The sequence below is a fragment of the Pygocentrus nattereri genome, chromosome 2 (assembly GCF_015220715.1).
Source record: "Pygocentrus nattereri isolate fPygNat1 chromosome 2, fPygNat1.pri, whole genome shotgun sequence".
Lineage (NCBI taxonomy): Eukaryota > Metazoa > Chordata > Actinopteri > Characiformes > Serrasalmidae > Pygocentrus > Pygocentrus nattereri.
The window spans coordinates 14466375-14488665 of record NC_051212.1 but is presented as its reverse complement, the minus strand read 5'-3'; the positions used below and the strand labels follow the sequence as shown (position 1 = coordinate 14488665).

General features: G+C 37.7%; 1 protein-coding gene across 1 annotated transcript in view; it reads left to right on the top strand.

The window, feature by feature from the left end:
• Positions 1-22291, top strand: part of LOC108415343 (carcinoembryonic antigen-related cell adhesion molecule 5-like) — a 653433-nt gene that overhangs the window by 605152 nt on the left and 25990 nt on the right. The window contains exon 7 of the mRNA XM_037547406.1: positions 4909-5181. Within this exon, the coding sequence (XP_037403303.1) occupies positions 4909-5181 (273 nt within the window). The remainder of the gene's footprint in view (positions 1-4908; positions 5182-22291) is intronic.

Here is a 22291-nt window from a genome sequence, read left to right as displayed (position 1 = left end):
CAATTCAACAATAATGTTTTTCAACATGAGTTGGCGAAGAACTTTTGTTTTTCATCATCTACGGTACAGAATGTCATTACACAACTAAGAATATGGACAAATCTCTGTATGCAAGGGACAAGGCCAAAAACCAGTATTTGCTGGGCAGTGGAAATCATTGCATGGGTTTAGAAAGATTTCTGAAAACCACTCTCTGTGAACACAGTTCATCACTGCATCCACAAATGCAAGTTAAATGCAAAGAAGAAACTGTACATAAACAGGATCCAGAAATGCTGCCACCTTCTCTGGGCCCGAGCTCATATAGAATGAACTGAGTGGAAGTGGAAAAGTGTTCAGACAAATCTACATTTGAAATTCTATTTGGAAATCATGGACACTGTGTCCTCTGGACTACAGACCACTCAGCTTGTTATCAATGCACAGTTCAAAAGCCAGTATTCATGATGGTATAGGGGTGCATTAGCACACATGGCATAGGTGATGTGCACATCTATGAAGGCACTACTAATGCTGAACAATATATACATTTTTAACAACATATGCTGCCATCAAGATGACGTCTTTTTCAGAGAAGCCTTGCTTATTTCAGCAAGACAGATTCTGCACATATTTCAACAGTATCGCTCCATATTAAAAGTCCAGGTGCTAAACTGACCTGCTTGCAGTCCAGAACAATCACACATTAAGAGCACTTGGCACATTAAGAAATGAAATATACAACACAGGAAACCCTGAACTGATGAGCAGCTGAAATCATATAACAAACAAGAATGGGAAAACATTTCACTTTAAAAACTACAGCAAGTGGTCTGCTTGGTCCCAAATACTTAAAGAGCGTTGTTAAAAGAGGAGATGAGATGGTAAACATGCCTCCATGCCTTTTTTAAAACATGCTGCTGAAAAATTGAAAATTTAAAAAATTCTTATTTTTTTAAAAAAACAATTTCTTCATTTAAACATTTGATATATTGTCTTTGTAGTATTTTGCTTTAAAAATATGGTTTACATGATTTGCACATCATTGCATTCTGTTTTTATTTACATTTTGCACAGCGTCCCAACGTTTTTGGAAATGGGGTCGTATTAATAATGCTTTGAATTATGTGTGGCATAATATGGCAAAATGCAGTGAAATCAATAAGAAATAGACTAGTGGATTATTTATTAAGAGAATAATAGAAAACCATATTATTAAAGTATTAAACTATTATAAGCAGAACTACAGTAAGATGTGTTCATTCAGCAGTTCAACAAAGGCAGCTGCCCTGTACGTTACATACAGGAATGAACAGCCTATGAACAGCTAACTAAAGTGTTTCACCTTATTCATTGTTTCCTTTAAACAACGTGGGAATTGTTTCTTGGTTGATTTCTGTCTGCAGTGATTTTAGTCTAAATCTAATCTAAATTCAGTCAAGACAGAATCATCAACTGGAGAAAGAAAAATCACTGACTGGTCTGAATATCTTTATTCATGTTAATAACTAATGATGTGTTTATTAGTTATGTTATTAGTTAATGTGTTATTTCTTCATTATTAGTTAACAGTATCTGTGCCCCCTACAGTGAAGTGATACACTATTATACAGAGTTCATATATAATACATGGAGGATCCTTTGAAAAATAAAACACTATATATGTCACATTAAACTTTATTAAGAAAGAAGTAAATAACAAGTGAACAAATAACATGTTACACAAACATGAAATACACAATAAAACATCAACTAATCAGTGTTTATCAAACTAACTGACAGATCACATCACCTCTCCACAGGTATCTTACATTGTAAAGTGTAAATCAGCTCTTTCTCTGTTCACCTTACACAGCAGCTTGTTTATGATGGAGCTCAGACACAGACAGACCTGACAGCAGAATCTCTAACAGCAGCTCTGCAGAGGAAATAAGCAGATTAATTAGTTTATTACTTTTACATCAAATTAGAGTTGAAGGTGAGCCAAAGTCAAAAGATCTTCAACAGTCAATGTGAATTATATACATACACACACACACACACGCACACACACACACACACACACACACACACACAAAGGACGGCTTCAATTAAACGGTCTATTTATTGACTAAATATCAAATGAAGATTGACAGTTCATTCCATTATAAAGTTGGGTTACACTACTGATTCATCTAATATTCATTTAACATATGATTACTGGGAACTATTTTAAAAAGACAAAGAGTGTCATGAGCACTTTGTCATGACGCCACCTGTACCTTCCTTGGGTAAGTGCTGTTTTACACCCGGACAAGATGTGTACCATGGTGCCCCTTGCACAATGGGTCTTCTCTTATGCCCCATTTATGCAAGTTTGCTGGGGTTGGGAGTGTGTCCTATACTGATCTCAGCAGGAAAGAGATGCGGAATGGCTCCAGTCTCCATTGGTCCTCCCAAGTGATCTTACTCTTGGGGAGATCCCATTTGGTCCAGGCCCCTTTGGATGCTAGCTCCACTGCCCTCGACCTTCGTTCTTCCTCCCCCATGTTCCGTACCTCCTCTTGTATCATAACTCTTCTGTCACTGGTTCCTGCCTTTCTCCAATGTTGTAAAATGGGAGGTTCCAAGACCCTGTCTTCCTATGCATTGTGCTCCAATGATGTCACATATCTTCAGGATGCTCTTGGCTTGTGCAACAAATGAGTCAGCTGCCCACTTGCGCCCTGATCTTGTGATGACGCATGCATTTCTGACTTTCATCCTGGGAGTCTCTGTGTCATTACGACTCTGCACTTAGCAACTTTGAATTCCTCAACCACAGATGATAGAGGAAGTTGGAGCTGCCCCCATATTACTACTGCAGTGAAGCTTGGAGGGATTCCTACCCATTTTCGGAGGTACTTATCGATCTTCCTCTCCAGTCCTTCTACGCGTGTGATTGGGACTTCGTACACAGTCAGCAGCCACATGAGTCTTGGCAACAGTCCATGTTGATAGAGCCATGCTTTAAACTTCCCTAGGAACCCTGATTTTTCTATCCTCCTCAGCCATTCCTCCGTCTGCTTTTCTGTACTGGTGATGTTGTTCCTGTCAGTAAGCGAGTCATCAAACCACTTTCCGAGGCACTTGATTGGATCCTCCCCTATCAATGGGATCACTTCCTCTTGCACATACAGCTTGAACCTGTTGGTGAATTTCCCATTCCTGATCACCATACTTCTGCATTTCTTTGACTTAAACTTCATTCTGGCCCATGTTGCAATGTGGTCCAGAGCTGTTTGCACCCACCTCGCCTCCCCATGGGTTGTGGTCATAACGGTAAGGTCATTCATATAACCACTTATTGGGGGCTGTCGAATGCCTGACTCCATTTTTGGACCAGCCTGTAAAGTTATAATACAGTATGGACGCCATAAATAAACAGAAGTTATTGTTATTTCACACTAAACCGTTTTAGCATGAAGAGTCAGTGCAGCTCCTGCTTTGAACTCCCGGCCACTATAAAGATGTAGAACTCTGCTCTGCTGAGCTGCTGTGTTATTCTAGTGTAAAACAAGCTTTAGTCTGATCTCAGAGCTCAGAGCGGGGTGGGCTACTATGCTAGCTGACAACATGGATCAGGACAGATTTAGATGAGAACATGTTTGCAGAACAAATTAGTGAGTCAGTATTTTATTATTTCTCTGTTCCACAGTTTCACTGAGTAACAATACAGGCTGATGCATTTTCATTCGTTTATCATGGTACTCTGTTGTATTTTTTGATGGAAATTACAGTTTGTGTCAAAATGAATTGAAAATATTAGGAATTTTAAGACGAGTTTATGTTTAATTTCGGTTCACAAAATATTTGATGGGTTCTGAGACAAACACTGCCTCTGCATGAGGACCCTGACCTGAAAAGGTTTGGCTTTAAAAGAATGCAGTTACTGTGGAGATAAAATGGGATTGGTTAAAAAACAACACAGTAAAAAGTAAATAATACACATTGCTGTATATTATATTATATATTATTATTATTAATAAATGTAAAAAGTACGTGATTAGATAAATAGATCGATAAATAGATAGACAGACTACCAGACAGACAGACAGACTATCAGACAGACAGACAGACAGACAGGGAGGCAGGCAGGCCATTGTTCACAGGTAGTAAAAGTGTAAGTCTGGTCTGAGAACAGAAACACAAGAAAATCCTAAATTGGATAAACCTGTAGAAAATCAATGATTGTTTTTTTTATTTGTTTGTCTCCTTTTTAATTACAAGTCATAAAGAGCGTAATTATCTGATGCTGTATTCTGTCAAAGTAATTGCTCCTCCTCCTTCTTGGTGTAAAAAACACACGACTCCTCCAGTCAGTTCACTTCAGTAAATTGCTCCAAACTGTTTCTTTGCATAATCTCTCCTGATATTTTTGTGGATAAACAATGCCACTGCTCAAAATGCACATTCATTAGGTCAGTATCAGGTCAGTATCAGGGCCCCCAGTCCTGCAGCTCAGTGGAGACCCTGTGCTAAACGGGCAGTTCATGCTCGAAAATTACACAGTGCAGCCGAATTAAAGCAGTTCTCCTGTTTTAAGAGTGGGTCAAAATTCCTCCACTCGATGTAAAAGACGCATCACAAGTCATCACAAACGTTTGATTGTAGTCGTTACTGCCAAAGTTGACACAACCAGATATTAGGTTTTGGGGGCAATTACTTTTTCACAATAGTTTGGTTGATAGGTTAGGTGGGTCACATGGTTTTGGTATTGAATAAATCTTTATCTTCAATAAAGGAGGGATCATTTAATAGCTGCATTTTGTGTTTACTTGTGTTGTCTTTGTTTTAGAATGTAAAAATAGAAGTAGAAGAAATCGGGTGAGGGGCAAATACTTTTTCACAGCACTGTAGAAATCATCTTTATCTGAATTATTTGTTCTGAGGATTTCTTTCTCTCCACAGAGAGACCAAAACCTGCGGTGTCCATACAGCCTGATGATCAGGTGTTCAGTGGAGAGACTGTCACTCTCAGATGTGACATACAGGGAGGAGGAGTCTCTAACTGGCAGTACAGCTGGTTTAAAGCTGGTTCATCCACTGCTGTCAGTAATGAACAGCAGTACAGTATCAGCCCTGTTACAGCGTCTGACAGAGGAACATACACCTGTATAGGAGCAGTGAGTGGAACATCACGCAACTCACACACCAGTGATGCCGCTACACTGACTGTATCAGGTGAGTGTGAAAAAGTTTTCAGCTCACTTAATACTTAACTAATGAATCAGAGCTTAATAAAACATCTTCATTATATTGAATGATTATTAATACTTAACTAATGAATCAGAGCTTAATAAAACGTCTTCATTACATTGAATGATTATTAATACTTAACTAATGAATCAGAGCTTAATAAAACGTCTTCATTACATTGAATTATTATTAATACTTAACTAATGAATCAGAGCTTAATAAAACGTCTTCATTACATTGAATGATTATTAATGCTTAACTAATGAATCAGAGCTGAATAAAACGTCTTCATTACATTGAATGATTATTAATACTTAACTAATGAATCAGAGCTTAATAAAACGTCTTCATTACATTGAATGATTATTAATACTTAACTAATGAATCAGAGCTTAATAAAACGTCTTCATTACATTGAATGATTATTAATACTTAACTAATGAATCAGAGCTTAATAAACGTCTTCATTACATTGAATGATTATTAATACTTAACTAATGAATCAGAGCTTAATAAAACGTCTTCATTACATTGAATGATTATTAATACTTAACTAATGAATCAGAGCTTAATAAAACGTCTTCATTACATTGAATGATTATTAATACTTAACTAATGAATCAGAGCTGAATAAAACGTCTTCATTACATTGAATGATTATTAATACTTAACTAATGAATCAGAGCTTAATAAAACGTCTTCATTACATTGAATGATTATTAATACTTAACTAATGAATCAGAGCTTAATAAAACGTCTTCATTACATTAAATGATTATTAATACTTAACTAATGAATCAGAGCTTAATAAAACGTCTTCATTACACTGAATGATTATTAATACTTAACTAATGAATCAGAGCTTAATAAAACGTCTTCATTACATTGAATGATTATTAATGCTTAACTAATGAATCAGAGCTGAATAAAACGTCTTCATTACATTGAATGATTATTAATACTTAACTAATGAATCAGAGCTTAATAAAACGTCTTCATTACATTGAATGATTATTAATACTTAACTAATGAATCAGAGCTTAATAAAACGTCTTCATTACATTGAATGATTATTAATACTTAACTAATGAATCAGAGCTTAATAAAACGTCTTCATTACATTGAATTATTATTAATACTTAACTAATGAATCAGAGCTTAATAAAACGTCTTCATTACATTGAATGATTATTAATGCTTAACTAATGAATCAGAGCTGAATAAAACGTCTTCATTACATTGAATGATTATTAATACTTAACTAATGAATCAGAGCTTAATAAAACGTCTTCATTACATTGAATGATTATTAATACTTAACTAATGAATCAGAGCTTAATAAAACGTCTTCATTACATTGAATGATTATTAATACTTAACTAATGAATCAGAGCTTAATAAAACGTCTTCATTACATTGAATGATTATTAATACTTAACTAATGAATCAGAGCTTAATAAACGTCTTCATTACATTGAATGATTATTAATACTTAACTAATGAATCAGAGCTTAATAAAACGTCTTCATTACATTGAATGATTATTAATACTTAACTAATGAATCAGAGCTTAATAAAACGTCTTCATTACATTGAATGATTATTAATACTTAACTAATGAATCAGAGCTTAATAAACGTCTTCATTACATTGAATGATTATTAATACTTAACTAATGAATCAGAGCTTAATAAAACGTCTTCATTACATTGAATGATTATTAATACTTAACTAATGAATCAGAGCTTAATAAAACGTCTTCATTACATTGAATGATTATTAATACTTAACTAATGAATCAGAGCTGAATAAAAAATCTTCATTACATTGAATGATTATTAATACTTAACTAATGAATCAGAGCTTAATAAAACGTCTTCATTACATTAAATGATTATTAATACTTAACTAATGAATCAGAGCTTAATAAAACGTCTTCATTACACTGAATGATTATTAATACTTAACTAATGAATCAGAGCTTAATAAAACGTCTTCATTACATTGAATGATTATTAATACTTAACTAATGAATCAGAGCTTAATAAAACGTCTTCATTACATTGAATGATTATTAATACTTAACTAATGAATCAGAGCTCAATAAAACGTCTTCATTACATTGAATGATTATTAATACTTAACTAATGAATCAGAGCTTAATAAAACGTCTTCATTACATTAAATGATTATTAATACTTAACTAATGAATCAGAGCTTAATAAACGTCTTCATTACATTAAATGATTATTAATACTTAACTGATGAATCAGAGCTTAATAAACGTCTTCATTACATTGAATGATTATTAATACTTAACTGATGAATCAGAGCTTAATAAACGTCTTCATTACATTGAATGATTATTAATACTTAACTAATGAATCAGAGCTTAATAAACGTCTTCATTACATTGAATGATTATTAATACTTAACTAATGAATCAGAGCTCAATAAAACGTCTTCATTACATTGAATGATTATTAATACTTAACTGATGAATGAGAGCTTAATAAAACGTCTTCATTACATTGAATGATTATTAATACTTGACTAATGAATCAGAGCTTAATAAAACGTCTTCATTACATTGAATGATTATTAATACTTAACTAATGAATCAGAGCTTAATAAAACGTCTTCATTACATTGAATGATTATTAATACTTAACTAATGAATCAGAGCTTAATAAAACGTCTTCATTACATTGAATGATTATTAATACTTAACTAATGAATCAGAGCTTAATAAAACGTCTTCATTACATTGAATGATTATTAATACTTAACTAATGAATCAGAGCTTAATAAAACGTCTTCATTACATTGAATGATTATTAATACTTAACTATTGAATCAGAGCTTAATAAAACGTCTTCATTACATTGAATGATTATTAATACTTAACTAATGAATCAGAGCTTAATAAAACGTCTTCATTACATTGAATGATTATTAATACTTAACTAATGAATCAGAGCTTAATAAAACGTCTTCATTACATTCAATGATTATTAATACTTAACTAATGAATCAGAGCTTAATAAAACGTCTTCATTACATTGAATGATTATTAATACTTAACTAATGAATCAGAGCTTAATAAAACGTCTTCATTACATTGAATGATTATTGAATCAGAGCTTAATAAAACGTCTTCATTACATTGAATGATTATTAATACTTAACTAATGAATCAGAGCTTAATAAAACGTCTTCATTACATTGAATGATTATTAATACTTAACTATTGAATCAGAGCTTAATAAAACGTCTTCATTACATTGAATGATTATTAATACTTAACTAATGAATCAGAGCTTAATAAAACGTCTTCATTACATTGAATGATTATTAATACTTAACTAATGAATCAGAGCTTAATAAAACGTCTTCATTACATTGAATGATTATTAATACTTAACTATTGAATCAGAGCTTAATAAAACGTCTTCATTACATTGAATGATTATTAATACTTAACTAATGAATCAGAGCTTAATAAAACGTCTTCATTACATTGAATGATTATTAATACTTAACTAATGAATCAGAGCTTAATAAAACGTCTTCATTACATTGAATGATTATTAATACTTAACTATTGAATCAGAGCTTAATAAAACGTCTTCATTACATTGAATGATTATTAATACTTAACTAATGAATCAGAGCTTAATAAAACGTCTTCATTACATTGAATGATTATTAATACTTAACTAATGAATCAGAGCTTAATAAAACGTCTTCATTACATTGAATGATTATTAATACTTAACTAATGAATCAGAACTTAATAAAACGTCTTCATTACATTGAATGATTATTAATACTTAACTGATGAATCAGAGCTTAATAAAACGTCTTCATTACATTGAATGATTATTAATACTTAACTAATGAATCAGAGCTTAATAAAACGTCTTCATTACATTGAATGATTATTAATACTTAACTAATGAATCAGAGCTTAATAAAACGTCTTCATTACATTGAATGATTATTAATACTTATCTAATGAATCAGAGCTCAATAAAACGTCTTCATTACATTGAATGATTATTAATACTTAACTAATGAATCAGAGCTTAATAAAACGTCTTCATTACATTGAATGATTATTAATACTTAACTAATGAATCAGAACTTAATAAAACGTCTTCATTACATTGAATGATTATTAATACTTAACTGATGAATCAGAGCTTAATAAAACGTCTTCATTACATTGAATGATTATTAATACTTAACTAATGAATCAGAGCTTAATAAAACGTCTTCATTACATTGAATGATTATTAATACTTAACTAATGAATCAGAGCTTAATAAAACGTCTTCATTACATTGAATGATTATTAATACTTATCTAATGAATCAGAGCTCAATAAAACGTCTTCATTACATTGAATGATTATTAATACTTAACTAATGAATCAGAGCTTAATAAAACATCTTCATTACATTGTATGATTATTAATGCTTAACTAATGAATCAGAGCTTAATAAAACGTCTTCATTACATTGAATGATTATTAATACTTAACTGATGAATCAGAGCTTAATAAAACGTCTTCATTACATTGAATGATTATTAATACTTAACTAATGAATCAGAGCTCAATAAAACGTCTTCATTACATTGAATGATTATTAATACTTAACTAATGAATCAGAGCTGAATAAAACGTCTTCATTACATTGAATGATTATTAATGCTTAACTAATGAATCAGAGCTTAATAAAACGTCTTCATTACATTGAATGATTATTAATGCTTAACTAATGAATCAGAGCTTAATAAAACGTCTTCATTACATTGAATGATTATTAATACTTAACTAATGAATCAGAGCTTAATAAAACGTCTTCATTACATTGAATGATTATTAATACTTAACTAATGAATCAGAGCTTAATAAAACGTCTTCATTACATTGAATGATTATTAATACTTAACTAATGAATCAGAGCTTAATAAAACGTCTTCATTACATTGAATGATTATTAATACTTAACTAATGAATCAGAGCTTAATAAAACGTCTTCATTACATTGAATGATTATTAATACTTCACTAATGAATCAGAGCTTAATAAAACGTCTTCATTACACTGAATGATTATTTAGAAGTTTAAAAACAATATTAAGCTTCTTTCAGAACTGGTCTATAACTTTGTACAGACTTCAGCTCACTGTAGTGAAAACACCACGTTCACTTAACCAGAGCAGCTACGGCAAATTTAGAAACACAAACTCTGCTCTAAGACAGGCTCACACTGAGTCTTTGATCCACTCAGATTATTATGAAGTTCAGAAAGTTTTTCTTTTGTAACTTCTACAGTTCTGAAATCAGGGTTCGCTGATTCCCCACTTCTTGCGTCCTTGCAGTGTTTTCTGTGCTCTCTTTTCTGTAAATCATTATGATTGAAATTTTAATCATTATAACAGCGTCATGTTCAGCCTCTGACTGTAAATTATGCTCTGAGACTCTGTTCTTTCTTCTGTTCTCTCAGCTCCTGTTTTTAGAATAAGGCTATTTTTACAGCAAAGGGTATTTTACTGGTTTATAATCATTATTTAACATTTCATTATGTTCCTAAAGCCTTGACTGTGTAACTGTTTTACAGCTGACCATCCTCAGCAAACCTCGTATCTCCATTTCTGTTGATTTTCATTTTTTAAGATAATTTGAAAAAGCTTTTTGGCCTTTATATTGTGTGTAAAATTCATGAAAGATGGGCCAAAATAAATGGCCTAAAATGACTTGGAAAGAAGTCTGGTTCCATTGACTTACATTGAAAGTATTGTATGTTTGTTCCTTCTCCTCTAAAGTTTCCATTTTGGAGATACAATGTTTTGTTCCGACAGCAGTGATATGCACATGTTCCTATTCAGATAATATTTCAGACTGTTTGTTTAACCTTAGTGAAGCAGAGCTGCAGCCTGGGAAAGCCATTGCTCAACAGATGGTGGAGAGGGGCTGGCCCACCGAGTTAGGATACATTTTTTTGCCAGAAATGAAAGTATTAGAAGTAAAAATTTGCTATTAGTATCAAAAATACGTTCCACTCCTGTTCCCAAAAGCTACAGGGCAGGAGACTCTTCTGAAATGGTGTTTGGAAGATTTCTTCTACCCTAATATGTACTCTGTCCCAGAAAGTGCCAATTCTTTTACACTGCCAGAACGCATGAAAAAATGTTCCTCTTTCAGTTTTACATTTAAAACACAAATTAGATCTATCTGGAAACATCTTCTGTAAGCAAACAGGTGTGAAATATATCTTATTCATGAATTTAACATTAAGCTCATGAACACCAGATGAGGAACATTTGGTAAACAAGTCTTTACAAACATTGCACCAGTCCTCTTCTGTGATTGGTTGGCCCAAGTCCCTCTCCCAGCCTCCTCTCAGACTGTCTGATGATGGTTTAACATGTTTTAGCAAAATGCCATAAATTGGTGAAATCACCCCTCTAGCCTGGCTTTTCTTAACTAGCAGCTCTTCAAGGTCGGTTAATTCCTTTCTGAATCTCCCATCCTTAATAGTTGAGATGATCAGGTGACGAACCTGGAGATATTTTAAAAGTCTGACCTAGGTAACTCGTACTCTTCTTGCAGTTGTATAAACGATTTGAACAAACTTCCAGCAAACATGTGGGAAATGTTTTTAATCCCTCTGTCAAACCGAACTGAGAGTCCAGAGCTCTTCAGCTGAAAAGAGAAATCTGGGTTATGGGCCAGGGGGGACAATAATGAAAGACAATGAGGGATATTAAGATATTTCTTAGCATCTGTCCAGGTTATAAGAGCATTGTATAACACACAGTTCTCAGAGACACACCTCACCTTTACAGCATTATTAATGAACGGTAGCCTATTTGCATAACAACTGATCATCTGCTTAATTAACCAGTAATACAACTGCATATTAGGCACACAGGCACCCCCTTCCTCCGTCGCTCTCATTAATCTGGAGAACTTCAGTCTTGGCCTTTTATTATTCCATACAGATTTTGAAAACATTTTCTCTAAATCCTTGAAGAACATTGTGGGTAAATGGCAAAGGATTGACTGAAATAAATAAAGTAAGCAAGGGAGGATATTCATTCTTATAACATTCCCCCTGCCAAATAAGGAAATGGGGAGAAAGTTCCACGATTTATGATCATGTTTTATATTATTGATGAGTGGGAGATCATTTTTGTCAAAGAGCTTATTAAGGTCTGGAGTAATGTGAATACCTAAGTATTTAAAACCTTCTAATGCTAACTGAAAGGGGGATGTACCTGCCCAAGGTGTGTTGGGGGATATATTTAGAGGTAGAGCTAACGATTTTGAAAAGCTGATCTTATAGCCAGAGAATTTACTGTATTCTGATATGCACTTCATTGTAGCTGGAATACATTTTTCTGGGCGGGCTCAGCAAAACGTCATCTGCATAGAGTGAGATTCGGTGGTCTGCTCCTCCTACTCTAATACCTGAGATGTCCTGGTGGCATCTAATTCTTTCTGCCAGTGGCTCAATTGCTATAGAAAAAAGCAATGCAGAGAGAGGGCAGCCTCGTCTTGATCCTCGGCCGATCTGAAACTTTTCAGAAAGCAACCCATTCATATTAACGACAGCGTCTGGGTCGGCTGCATACAGCAGTTTAACTAAATGAATAAAAGTAGGACCCAAATTGAGTTTTTTAAAAACAGCAAACAAAAATGGCGAATCAATTCTATCAAATGCTTTCTCTGCACTGAGAGAATAGTATAAAACAAAGAAGTGACAAAATAGTATTAAAACACGAGAAAACAGGAAAACAGTGGCTATTATCCCCCCACAGGCACCAGCACCCTGCAGAGCACAGACAGGCACACGACTATTCAAACCAGCCTGTTTTTAAAGCCAACATCCCCTTAAACTGGACCAGCTCGACCTGGACAATGACTGTGTTAGTCCACTTAAGACTGAGCTCCTCAGCTCCTGCTAGACCCCTACTAGACCCCTGAATCCTGCTAGACCCCTGCTAGACACCTGAATCCTGCTAGACCCCTGCTAGACCCCTGAATCCTGCTAGACCCCTGAATCCTGCTACACCCCTGCTTGACCCCTGAATCCTGCTAGACCCCTGCTAGACCCCTGAATCCTGCTAGACCCCTGAATCCTGCTAGACCCCTGAATCCTGCTAGCCCGCTGAATCCTGCTAGACCCCTGCTAGACACCTGAATCCTGCTAGACCCCTGAATCCTGCTAGACCCCTGAATCCTGCTACACCCCTGCTTGACCCCTGAATCCTGCTAGACCCCTGCTAGACCCCTGAATCCTGCTAGACCCCTGAATCCTGCTAGACCCCTGCTAGACCCCTGAATCCTGCTAGCCCGCTGAATCCTGCTAGACCCCTGCTAGACCCCTGAATGCGGCTCCAGCTGTAAAACCCACGTCCGGGTGTTTAAGACTGGTTTAGGCGAGTCTGGGTGGAGGTGAGAGTTGGAGCTCCTACCTGCTCGTTAGGGGCTTCACGGGCGGAGCTTCACTACTGAACCTCCCGACCTGCTCTATGATCACGGACGCCGCTTGGGCCGCTCTGGAAATCGTCCTCACGCACGTGATTTGCAGCGTCCACGACCCGCGTCACGACTTTCTTCCATCTTAACTCGGCAGCCCCGACGCGGACTGCTGACTACGACCGGCAGAAGACCAGACGAGACTAAACGATACTGATTTACAGAATAATTCTGCTGTAAACTGTAGAGAACTGCTGCACATTTACAGCAGAAACAGCTCTGTGCTCTGAGACTCTGTTCTTTCTTCTGTTCTCTCAGCTCCTGTTTATAGAATAAGGCTATTTTTACTGCAAAGGGTATTTTAGTGGTTAATCGTTATTTAACATTTCATTATGTTCCTAAAGACTTGACTGTGTAACTGTTTTACAGCTGACCATCCTCAGCAAACCTCGTATCTCCATTTCTGTTGATTTTAATTTTTTAAGATAATTTGAAAAAGATTTTTGGCCTTTATATTGTGTGTAAAATTCATGAAAGATGGGCCAAAATAAACGGCCTAAAATGACTTGGAAAGAAGTCTGGTTCCATTGACTTACATTGAAAGTAATGTGTGTTTTTCCTTCTCCTCTAAAGTTTCCATTTTGGAGATACAATGTTTTGTTCTGACAGCAGTGATATGCACATGTTCCTATTCAGATAATATTTCAGAGTGTTTGTTTAACCTTAGTGTATTTTGATGAAACACAAATTACAGATTAAAACTCAGTTCTCAAATAGACATTAAAGAACCAGTAGGAGCCTAATGCTCCAGTGCAGTGGATCTCAGTGTGCTGTAGATTTTCATTCAGACAGTAAAATTACTCAGGATAAATTAACACAGTCATTTAAGAAAACGATCTTTTTCATGCTTATCCTAGAAAGACATTAGCACATTATTTGTGCTACTAACAGTTAGAACTTTGTTACTGAGCTTGATTTGAGCTGCTGGACATACTGACCCAGTACAAGCATGCGGTTCAACGTCAGTGCAGCAGACAAAATATTGGGAGAGTCTGTTCAACATAAATGATGAACTAACCCAACTTTGTGTAAATAGACCACAATATAGAAATATGTACACATGTGCAGTCGTGACTGACGTCTCTTTTTTCTGAATTTATACAAACACCATTTCACTTTATAGTAAATTTGTTTTGCTAGTTTATTTTTATGAACAAAAACATGAACTAACTCTAAATCTGCACTAAATCTAACTCTCTGAATCTGCACTGCTGTTCTCTTCTTTCTGTAGATCTACCCAAACCTACACTGACTGTAGAACCAGAGAGACCTGTGTTCAGTGGAGAGTCAGTCGCTCTGAAGTGTGAGATTAAAGATTATGATGGATGGACGTATCAGTGGTATAAACACGATAAACAGAGTGAACTGACTGCAGTGTCTCAGTCTGATTATCACACTGTAGACGGAGACACTCTCACCATCAGAGGAGACACTGTGATTAATGGAGATCAGTATCTGTGTAGAGGAGAGAGACGTGACAGACCAACATCATCAGAGTACAGTTCCTCTGTTACTCTCACTGTAGAGGGTGAGTCCGTTAATGTTTATATTTTACGTCTTTTCATGTTCACATATAAACAATTCAGTTAGTCAGTCTGTTGGAGACTCTAATGATTCTTCTTTTATGGTGACACTTTCGGTGGTCTAGAACAGTGGACCCCAAACCTGGTCGTGGAGACCCCCTTTGATCTAAACACTTTAACAGAAACACAAGAAGGTGTTTTAAGATGGGGGGGCAACTTATATATGACATGACAGATGAGGTCCTGCAAAATGGTTACTTTGTTTTTTCATTTTATTTATTTTATTTATAATTTGTGTCAAACAGATTGTGTCATACAGCTTTAATAATGTGAGAAATGACAATAAAAATATCTAACTGACACATCAAACCACTGACGCACATCTTCTCTCTGCTCTCTTGTTCTGGACCAACTTTATGTAAATGAGCTGAACTTTATGTAAATGAGCTGAACTTTATGTAAATGATCTGGCCAACAGTTTTCAGCTCACTGCAATGAAAACACTGCGTTCACTTAAACAGAGCAGCTACTACAGATTTAGAAAGTATAAAAACACAAACTCAGCTCTAAAACAAGCTCACACTCCACTCAGGTTATTATAAAGTTCAGAATGTTTTATTATTTATTCATCTGTTTATTGTTTATTTATTTGTTTGTTTGTTTTTAACTGTTGCAATCCTGGAATCAGGAGCTGCTGATTCCTTGTTTCTTGCTTCCCTACATTTTAGTGTTTTCTGTGCTCCTAACACATCTGATCTGTATAATGACATAATGAACAGGCCTTTACTGGGATCAGGTGGGTGTGTTAGTGCAGGTAACCATTAAAATGTGCAGGACAGGGGGTCTCCAGGACCAGGGTTGAGAACCACTGGTGTGGAAAGAGACACCAAGAATTCATTTTCATTTATTCCTGTAAACTGCGTGGATGTTTCATTGTTTGTTTCCATTTCAGTGACATGTTTAGTCTCTGACTGCAAAATGTGCTCTAAGACTTTATTCTTTCTTGTGTTCTCACAGCTTTACCTACTGCTGAACTCACTGTAGAGCCCAAATGGAGCCCTGTGTTCATTGGAGAGTCAGTCACTCTGAAGTGTGAGATTAAAGGTTATGCTGGATGGACGTATCAGTGGTATAAACACGATAAACAGAGTGAACTGACTGCAGTGTCTCAGTCTGAGCATCACACTGTAAACGGAGACACTCTCACCATCAGAGCAGACACTGTGATTAATGGAGAGCAGTACTGGTGTAGAGGAGAGAGACACGACAGACCAACATCATCAGAGTACAGTTCCTCTGTTACTCTGACTGTAAACGGTGAGCTCTTAACTATGATTTCTACTAAATGAAATTATTAATCAGTGTAGCAGGTCGAGGTTTTACAGCACTGAAATCTCTGGAGTTGATCTCAAATGTATCCAGGTGGTACCAGGGAGGTTCTAAGAAGTGCTCAAGAACCCCATGAAAATCATTCAGCACCCCGTTAGCACCCGTGAAAATGTTGATTTGCCTTTTTATATAAATAATGTGCCTTTCATTAGACTTTACGTTCATAAGTCTTTTCCACCTCCCACAAGTTTATAATTAATCTGTGTACCTACACAGTCCCTCACTGAGACCGCTGATAAAGGATCAGGTCTTTTAGAGAACTCTTAATCAAAACACCCTAAAATGCTGATCTTCAGTCAGACACTAACATATATACACACTACTATTGCGAGATCACTGTAGTGGATTATTTTAATAAGCTGTTTAAACACAAATCACTTCTTATTCCTTCCAAAAGACAGAAAAGTCAGAACTAACCAGTGAAAGTACCAGCAGCTCCCACTTTGAGTCAGTCTCTTTATCACTTACAGCAGCTGCTTCTGTACAAGTGAGTTTAAGGACCAGCTTGACCTGGACAATGACGGTGTTAGTCCACTTAACACTGAGCTCTTCAGCTCCTCCTAGACCCTTGAATCCTGCTAGACCCTTGAATCTTGCTAGACCCCTGAATCCTGCTAGACCCCTGAATCCTGCTAGACCCCTGCTAGACCCCTGCTAGACCCATGAATCCTGCTAGACCCCTGAATCCTGCTAGACTCCTGCTAGACCCCTGAATCCTGCTAGACCCCTGATAGACCCCTGAATCCTGCTAGACCCCTGCTAGACCCCTGAATCCTGCTAGACCCCTGCTAGACCCCTGAATCCTGCTAGACCCCTGCTAGACCCCTGAATCCTGCTAGACCCCTGCTAGACCCCTGAATCCTGCTAGACCCCTGCTAGACCCCTGAATCCTGCTAGACCCCTGAATCCTGCTAGACCCCTGCTAGACCCCTGAATCCTGCTAGACCCCTGCTAGACCCTTGAATCCTGATAGACCCCTGCTAGACCCCTGAATCCTGCTAGACCCCTGAATCCTGCTAGACCCCTGAATTCTGCTAGACCCCTGAATCCTGCTAGACCCCTGAATTCTGCTAGACCCCTGAATCCGGCTAGACCCCTGAATCCTGCTAGACCCCTGCTAGACCCCTGAATGCGGCTCCAGCTGTAAAACCCATGTCCGGGTGTTTAAGGCTGGTTTAGGCGAGTCTGGGTGGAGGTGAGAGTTGGAGCTCCTACCTGCTCGTTAGGGGCTTCACGGGCGGAGCTTCACTGCTGAACCTCCCGACCTGCTCTATGATCCCGGACGCCGCTTGGGCCGCTCTGGAAATCGTCCTCACGCACGTGATTTGCAGCGTCCACGACCCGCGTCACGACTTTCTTCCATCTTAACTCGGCAGCCCCGACGCGGACTGCTGACTACGACCGGCAGAAGACCAGACGAGACTAAACGATACTGTGGCGAACTATCGCGGGACTGAAACACACCTGGAGCACGAAGATGGCTGCCTCCAGGGGCTGCTTTCAAATTAAAAGTCCCCATCTCACCCTTAACCCTGCTGGCTACAGCTAGTAACCTGCATATATGTACAGAAAGATGCAGAAAGCACAGTAACTTGTTTTCAGGCTGTTAAAAGTTATATATCCGAGTATTTCAATACTACATGATCAAAGCATAAACTTTCAACAACGAGAGGTTTTTACATTTTATATGTTCAAATGTTTGAGTAACACATTTTCTGTTATATCCATAAAAATTCACTGACAAACCAGTATATTCAGTACTCCTACCTTCCGTTGTTACCTGCAGACAGGTACTCAGTGGCCATTTTATCAGAAACACTTACCATATAGGTAAACATTAAAGGAGCGTATAAATTGGACAGAGACTGATGGGCTACAGTCGGTCAGTGTAGACCTACAAAGTGCACCTTTAATTATTAATTAAGAGACACTTATTAGTCCCTGTGGTATATACGAGCGAGCACTTTGTGCTCGACTATGTGAGCCTGTCATTATCACCACGTGGGTGATTGATTGCTACTCACTGCGTGTGTGTGTGTTGTTGAGTGCCCGAGTAAAAGAAGTTGTACTGCATCCTTGCTTCCGTGTATCACTGTTAGAAGTAACCCACAGTATTAATATTATATAGTTAGCACGAGACTACAACATGGTGTCAGAAGACGGAGGTACGGAGTAATACGAGGACAGTACCATGAAAACTTTTCAACAGTACCGTGAAAACAATTTTCGAAGCTTATCCACAGCAAACACAGTGTGCGCTGCAATTCAACGGCGCAAAATGGAGCAATTCAAGCCACCGTCGCTGCTGATACTCACAGGTAGCTTAGCTGAAAACTGGCGTAGATGGGAACAGGGGTTCCGGCTGTACATGGACGCTTCAGGTGCGTTGGATAAAGAGGAGAAGGTTAAAAGAGCCATTCTACTTCACACTGTCGCCGAAGAAGCGTTAGAGGTGTATAACACGCTCACCGTCACCCCAACCGGAGAAAACAGCACAGTACTGATGGAGGACGTTATGAAGGCATTCAGGGACGACTCCAGTCCACAAAAGCACGTTGTCTTCGAACGATATCAGTTCTGGTCGCACACGATGTCAGCAGGAATATCGGTGGACAGATTTATCACAGAACTACACCAGAAAAGTAAAAACTGCGGTTTTCAGGAAATGAAGATGATATGATTAGAGATAAGCTAGTATTCAACATAAATGATACTCGGTTGAAAGAGAGGCTGCTAAGAGACACTGATTTAACGCTACGCAAAGCCATAGAGATATGTAGATCTTCAGAGCTTTAAAAAACACAGCTTAAAACAATGTTATCAATACCTGTCAAACATGATACATCTGTGGATACGTTGAAAAAAGCAACTGTACAAAAACGGACAGGATGGAACAAAAGCAAAATGAACAGCAAAAAGCAAGCGACAAATGGATGCCATAAGTGTGGAAACAAACATGAGCCCAGACGATGCCCAGCTTATGGTGTAACATGTCACAAATGTGGAAAAAACAACCACTTCGCAAAGGTATGTAGAGCAGACACTGAGAAAGGCAGTTCCAGAAAAGCAAAAACTGTGAATAACAGAGAGTGAAGTTGACTCTTTGTACATTGGCCTGGTACAATGTGAAGGAAAGAAAATGTCACGACGGTTGAAAGACACTGTATGGCACGAAACAGCAACAATCAGAGGCATGCGGATAAATTTCAAGCTTGACACAGGAGCTGATGCTAACGTGCTTCCCATGCATTTGTATCAGCAGTTACCAGGTTCAGCTCAGTTGCGGCCCACAGGGACTGTGTTAATTGCTTTTGGTGGTGCCCGCCTGCCTGTAGATGGTGTTGTGTCTCTAGAATGCAAAACAACCAAATGCATAGCTATGCTTGACTTCCATGTAACCAGCCATGCAGACAAACCGATTCTGGGTGGAAATGCATGTAAGAAGCTGCAGCTGCTGAAGAGGACTGAAGTGCTCACAGCCAAGTCGCCACAGACAGGACCACTTCCAGCTACCAAACAGGAGCTACTACAGAGATATGCAGAGGTCTTCACAGGACTGGGCGAATTTCCAGGAGTCCACCACATACACATCGACCCAGCGGTCACGCCAGTGATCCATGCCTGCAGAAATGTGCCCCTCTCTATTATGGATCCATTGAAAAAGACATTGAAACAATTGCATGAAAGTAAAGTGATAACAGCTGTCAGAGAGCCAACTGAATGGGTTAACAGTCTTGTTGCCACAAAGAAGAAAAATGCTACGCTTAGGGTGTGCTTGGACCCTTGCGACCTGAATCAAGCAGTCAAACGTCAGCACTTCTCCATTCCTACTCCTGAAGATGTTTGCAGCAAATTAGCGGGAAAGTCCATCTTCTCCATCCTAGATGAAAAGGATGGATATTGGCAGATTAAGTTGGATGAACCGTCATCAAAGCTCTGCACTTTCAATACGCTGTGGGTCGCTTTGGTTTCCTCAGACTCCCGTTCGGGATCAAATCGTCCAGCGAAGTATTTCAACAAAAGAACTGTGAGACCTTCGGTGACATTCCAGGTGTACATGTCATCGCTGATGACATGATTATTGCAGCATCATCGGAACAGGAGCATGATGTGATCCTGCATAAGGTGATGGAGAGAGCGAAAATAGCAAATGTGAAGTTTAACAAAGACAAAATTCAGTTCAAAGTCGACACAGTAAAATACTTGGGACATGTCATCACAGCAGCAGGTCAGTGAACAGGTGATGCCAAGATCAAAGCAATTGTTGACATGCCAACCCCTGATGATAAACAAAGTCTCCAATGTCTGTTAGGAATGACAAAGTTCTCGGCACAAAACATTCCAAATGAAGCTTCACTCACAGTTCCTATCAGACAGTTGTTGAAAAAGGACACGGTATGGCAGTGGTGTCCTCACCACAGTGCGAGATGACATCAGCATCCAAAATGACATTGTCATGATAGGAGAGAAAATTGTCATTCCCCAGAGCTTCAGGAATGTGATATTAGAGAAATTGCATTTTTCACACCAAGGAGTGCAGCGTACAAAAGCGAAGGCAAGAAAAATCCTTTACTGGCCTGGCATGGCACGAGACATAGAGACCATGACTGAGAAATGTGCACAATGCCAGCAGCTACAACCCAAACATCAGCGACAACCTCTCATTCCTCATCAGGTTCCAGAACTGCCATGGATGAAAGTCGGAGCAGACATCTTCGTGCTGAACGGTCAGTCGTATCTTCTGCTAGTTGATTATCTGACCAAATATCCAGAAGTGCTCAGTCTGCCTGATACAACTGCTTATACAGTAATTCAGAAAATGAAATCTGTTTTTGCAATCGATGCAATTAGCGATCCATCAAGACAGTGAAACATGCGCTAACGAAAGCCATGCAGACCGGCACAGACCCACATCTTGTACTGTTGTCACTGAGAAACACACCGGTGACGGGACTAAACATGTCACCTGCACAAATGTTGATGGGACGTGTCCTGTGGAGCACACTTCCTTGTTCCAGTGCTGTGTATGTCCATGACAGAATACAGGATCTACAGCGCTGTCAAAAACAACACTATGACCAGCATGCAAAGCCACTTCCTGTGCTGAGCTCAGGTGACACTGTGCACATGCAGACACGTCGAGGTTGGGAGCCTGCGGTTGTTATACAACAGAGAGATGAACCACGTTCCTACACCGTGCAGACTCCAGCAGGTATGATGTTCAGGAGGAATAGACATCATCTGAGGAGGATACATCCAAGTCTTTTCCAGAACAAAGACCCTGATCAACACATTGACTCAGAGGTGACACCTCAGACACCCAGATCAGACCAACCACCAGACGAGACGCCACACATTCCACCTCGTGAGAACAGAGACAATGAGCCTACTTGCTACACGAGATCTGGTAGGGCGTGACTGCCCTACCAGGTACAGGGACTAGTCCACTGGATGACATAACATGTCATTTAGTTTATTCTTGTTGTTTAAAAAAAAAAAAAAAGAAAGTGTGAATGTTAAAATTTACAGAAGATGAGAAGATTTGTTTAAGTTGAAGTTATTTACATTTGTTTAAAGTCTAAACACAAAGGTGAACAGAACACAATGCAAAGTTTGACAAGAAAAGTGTT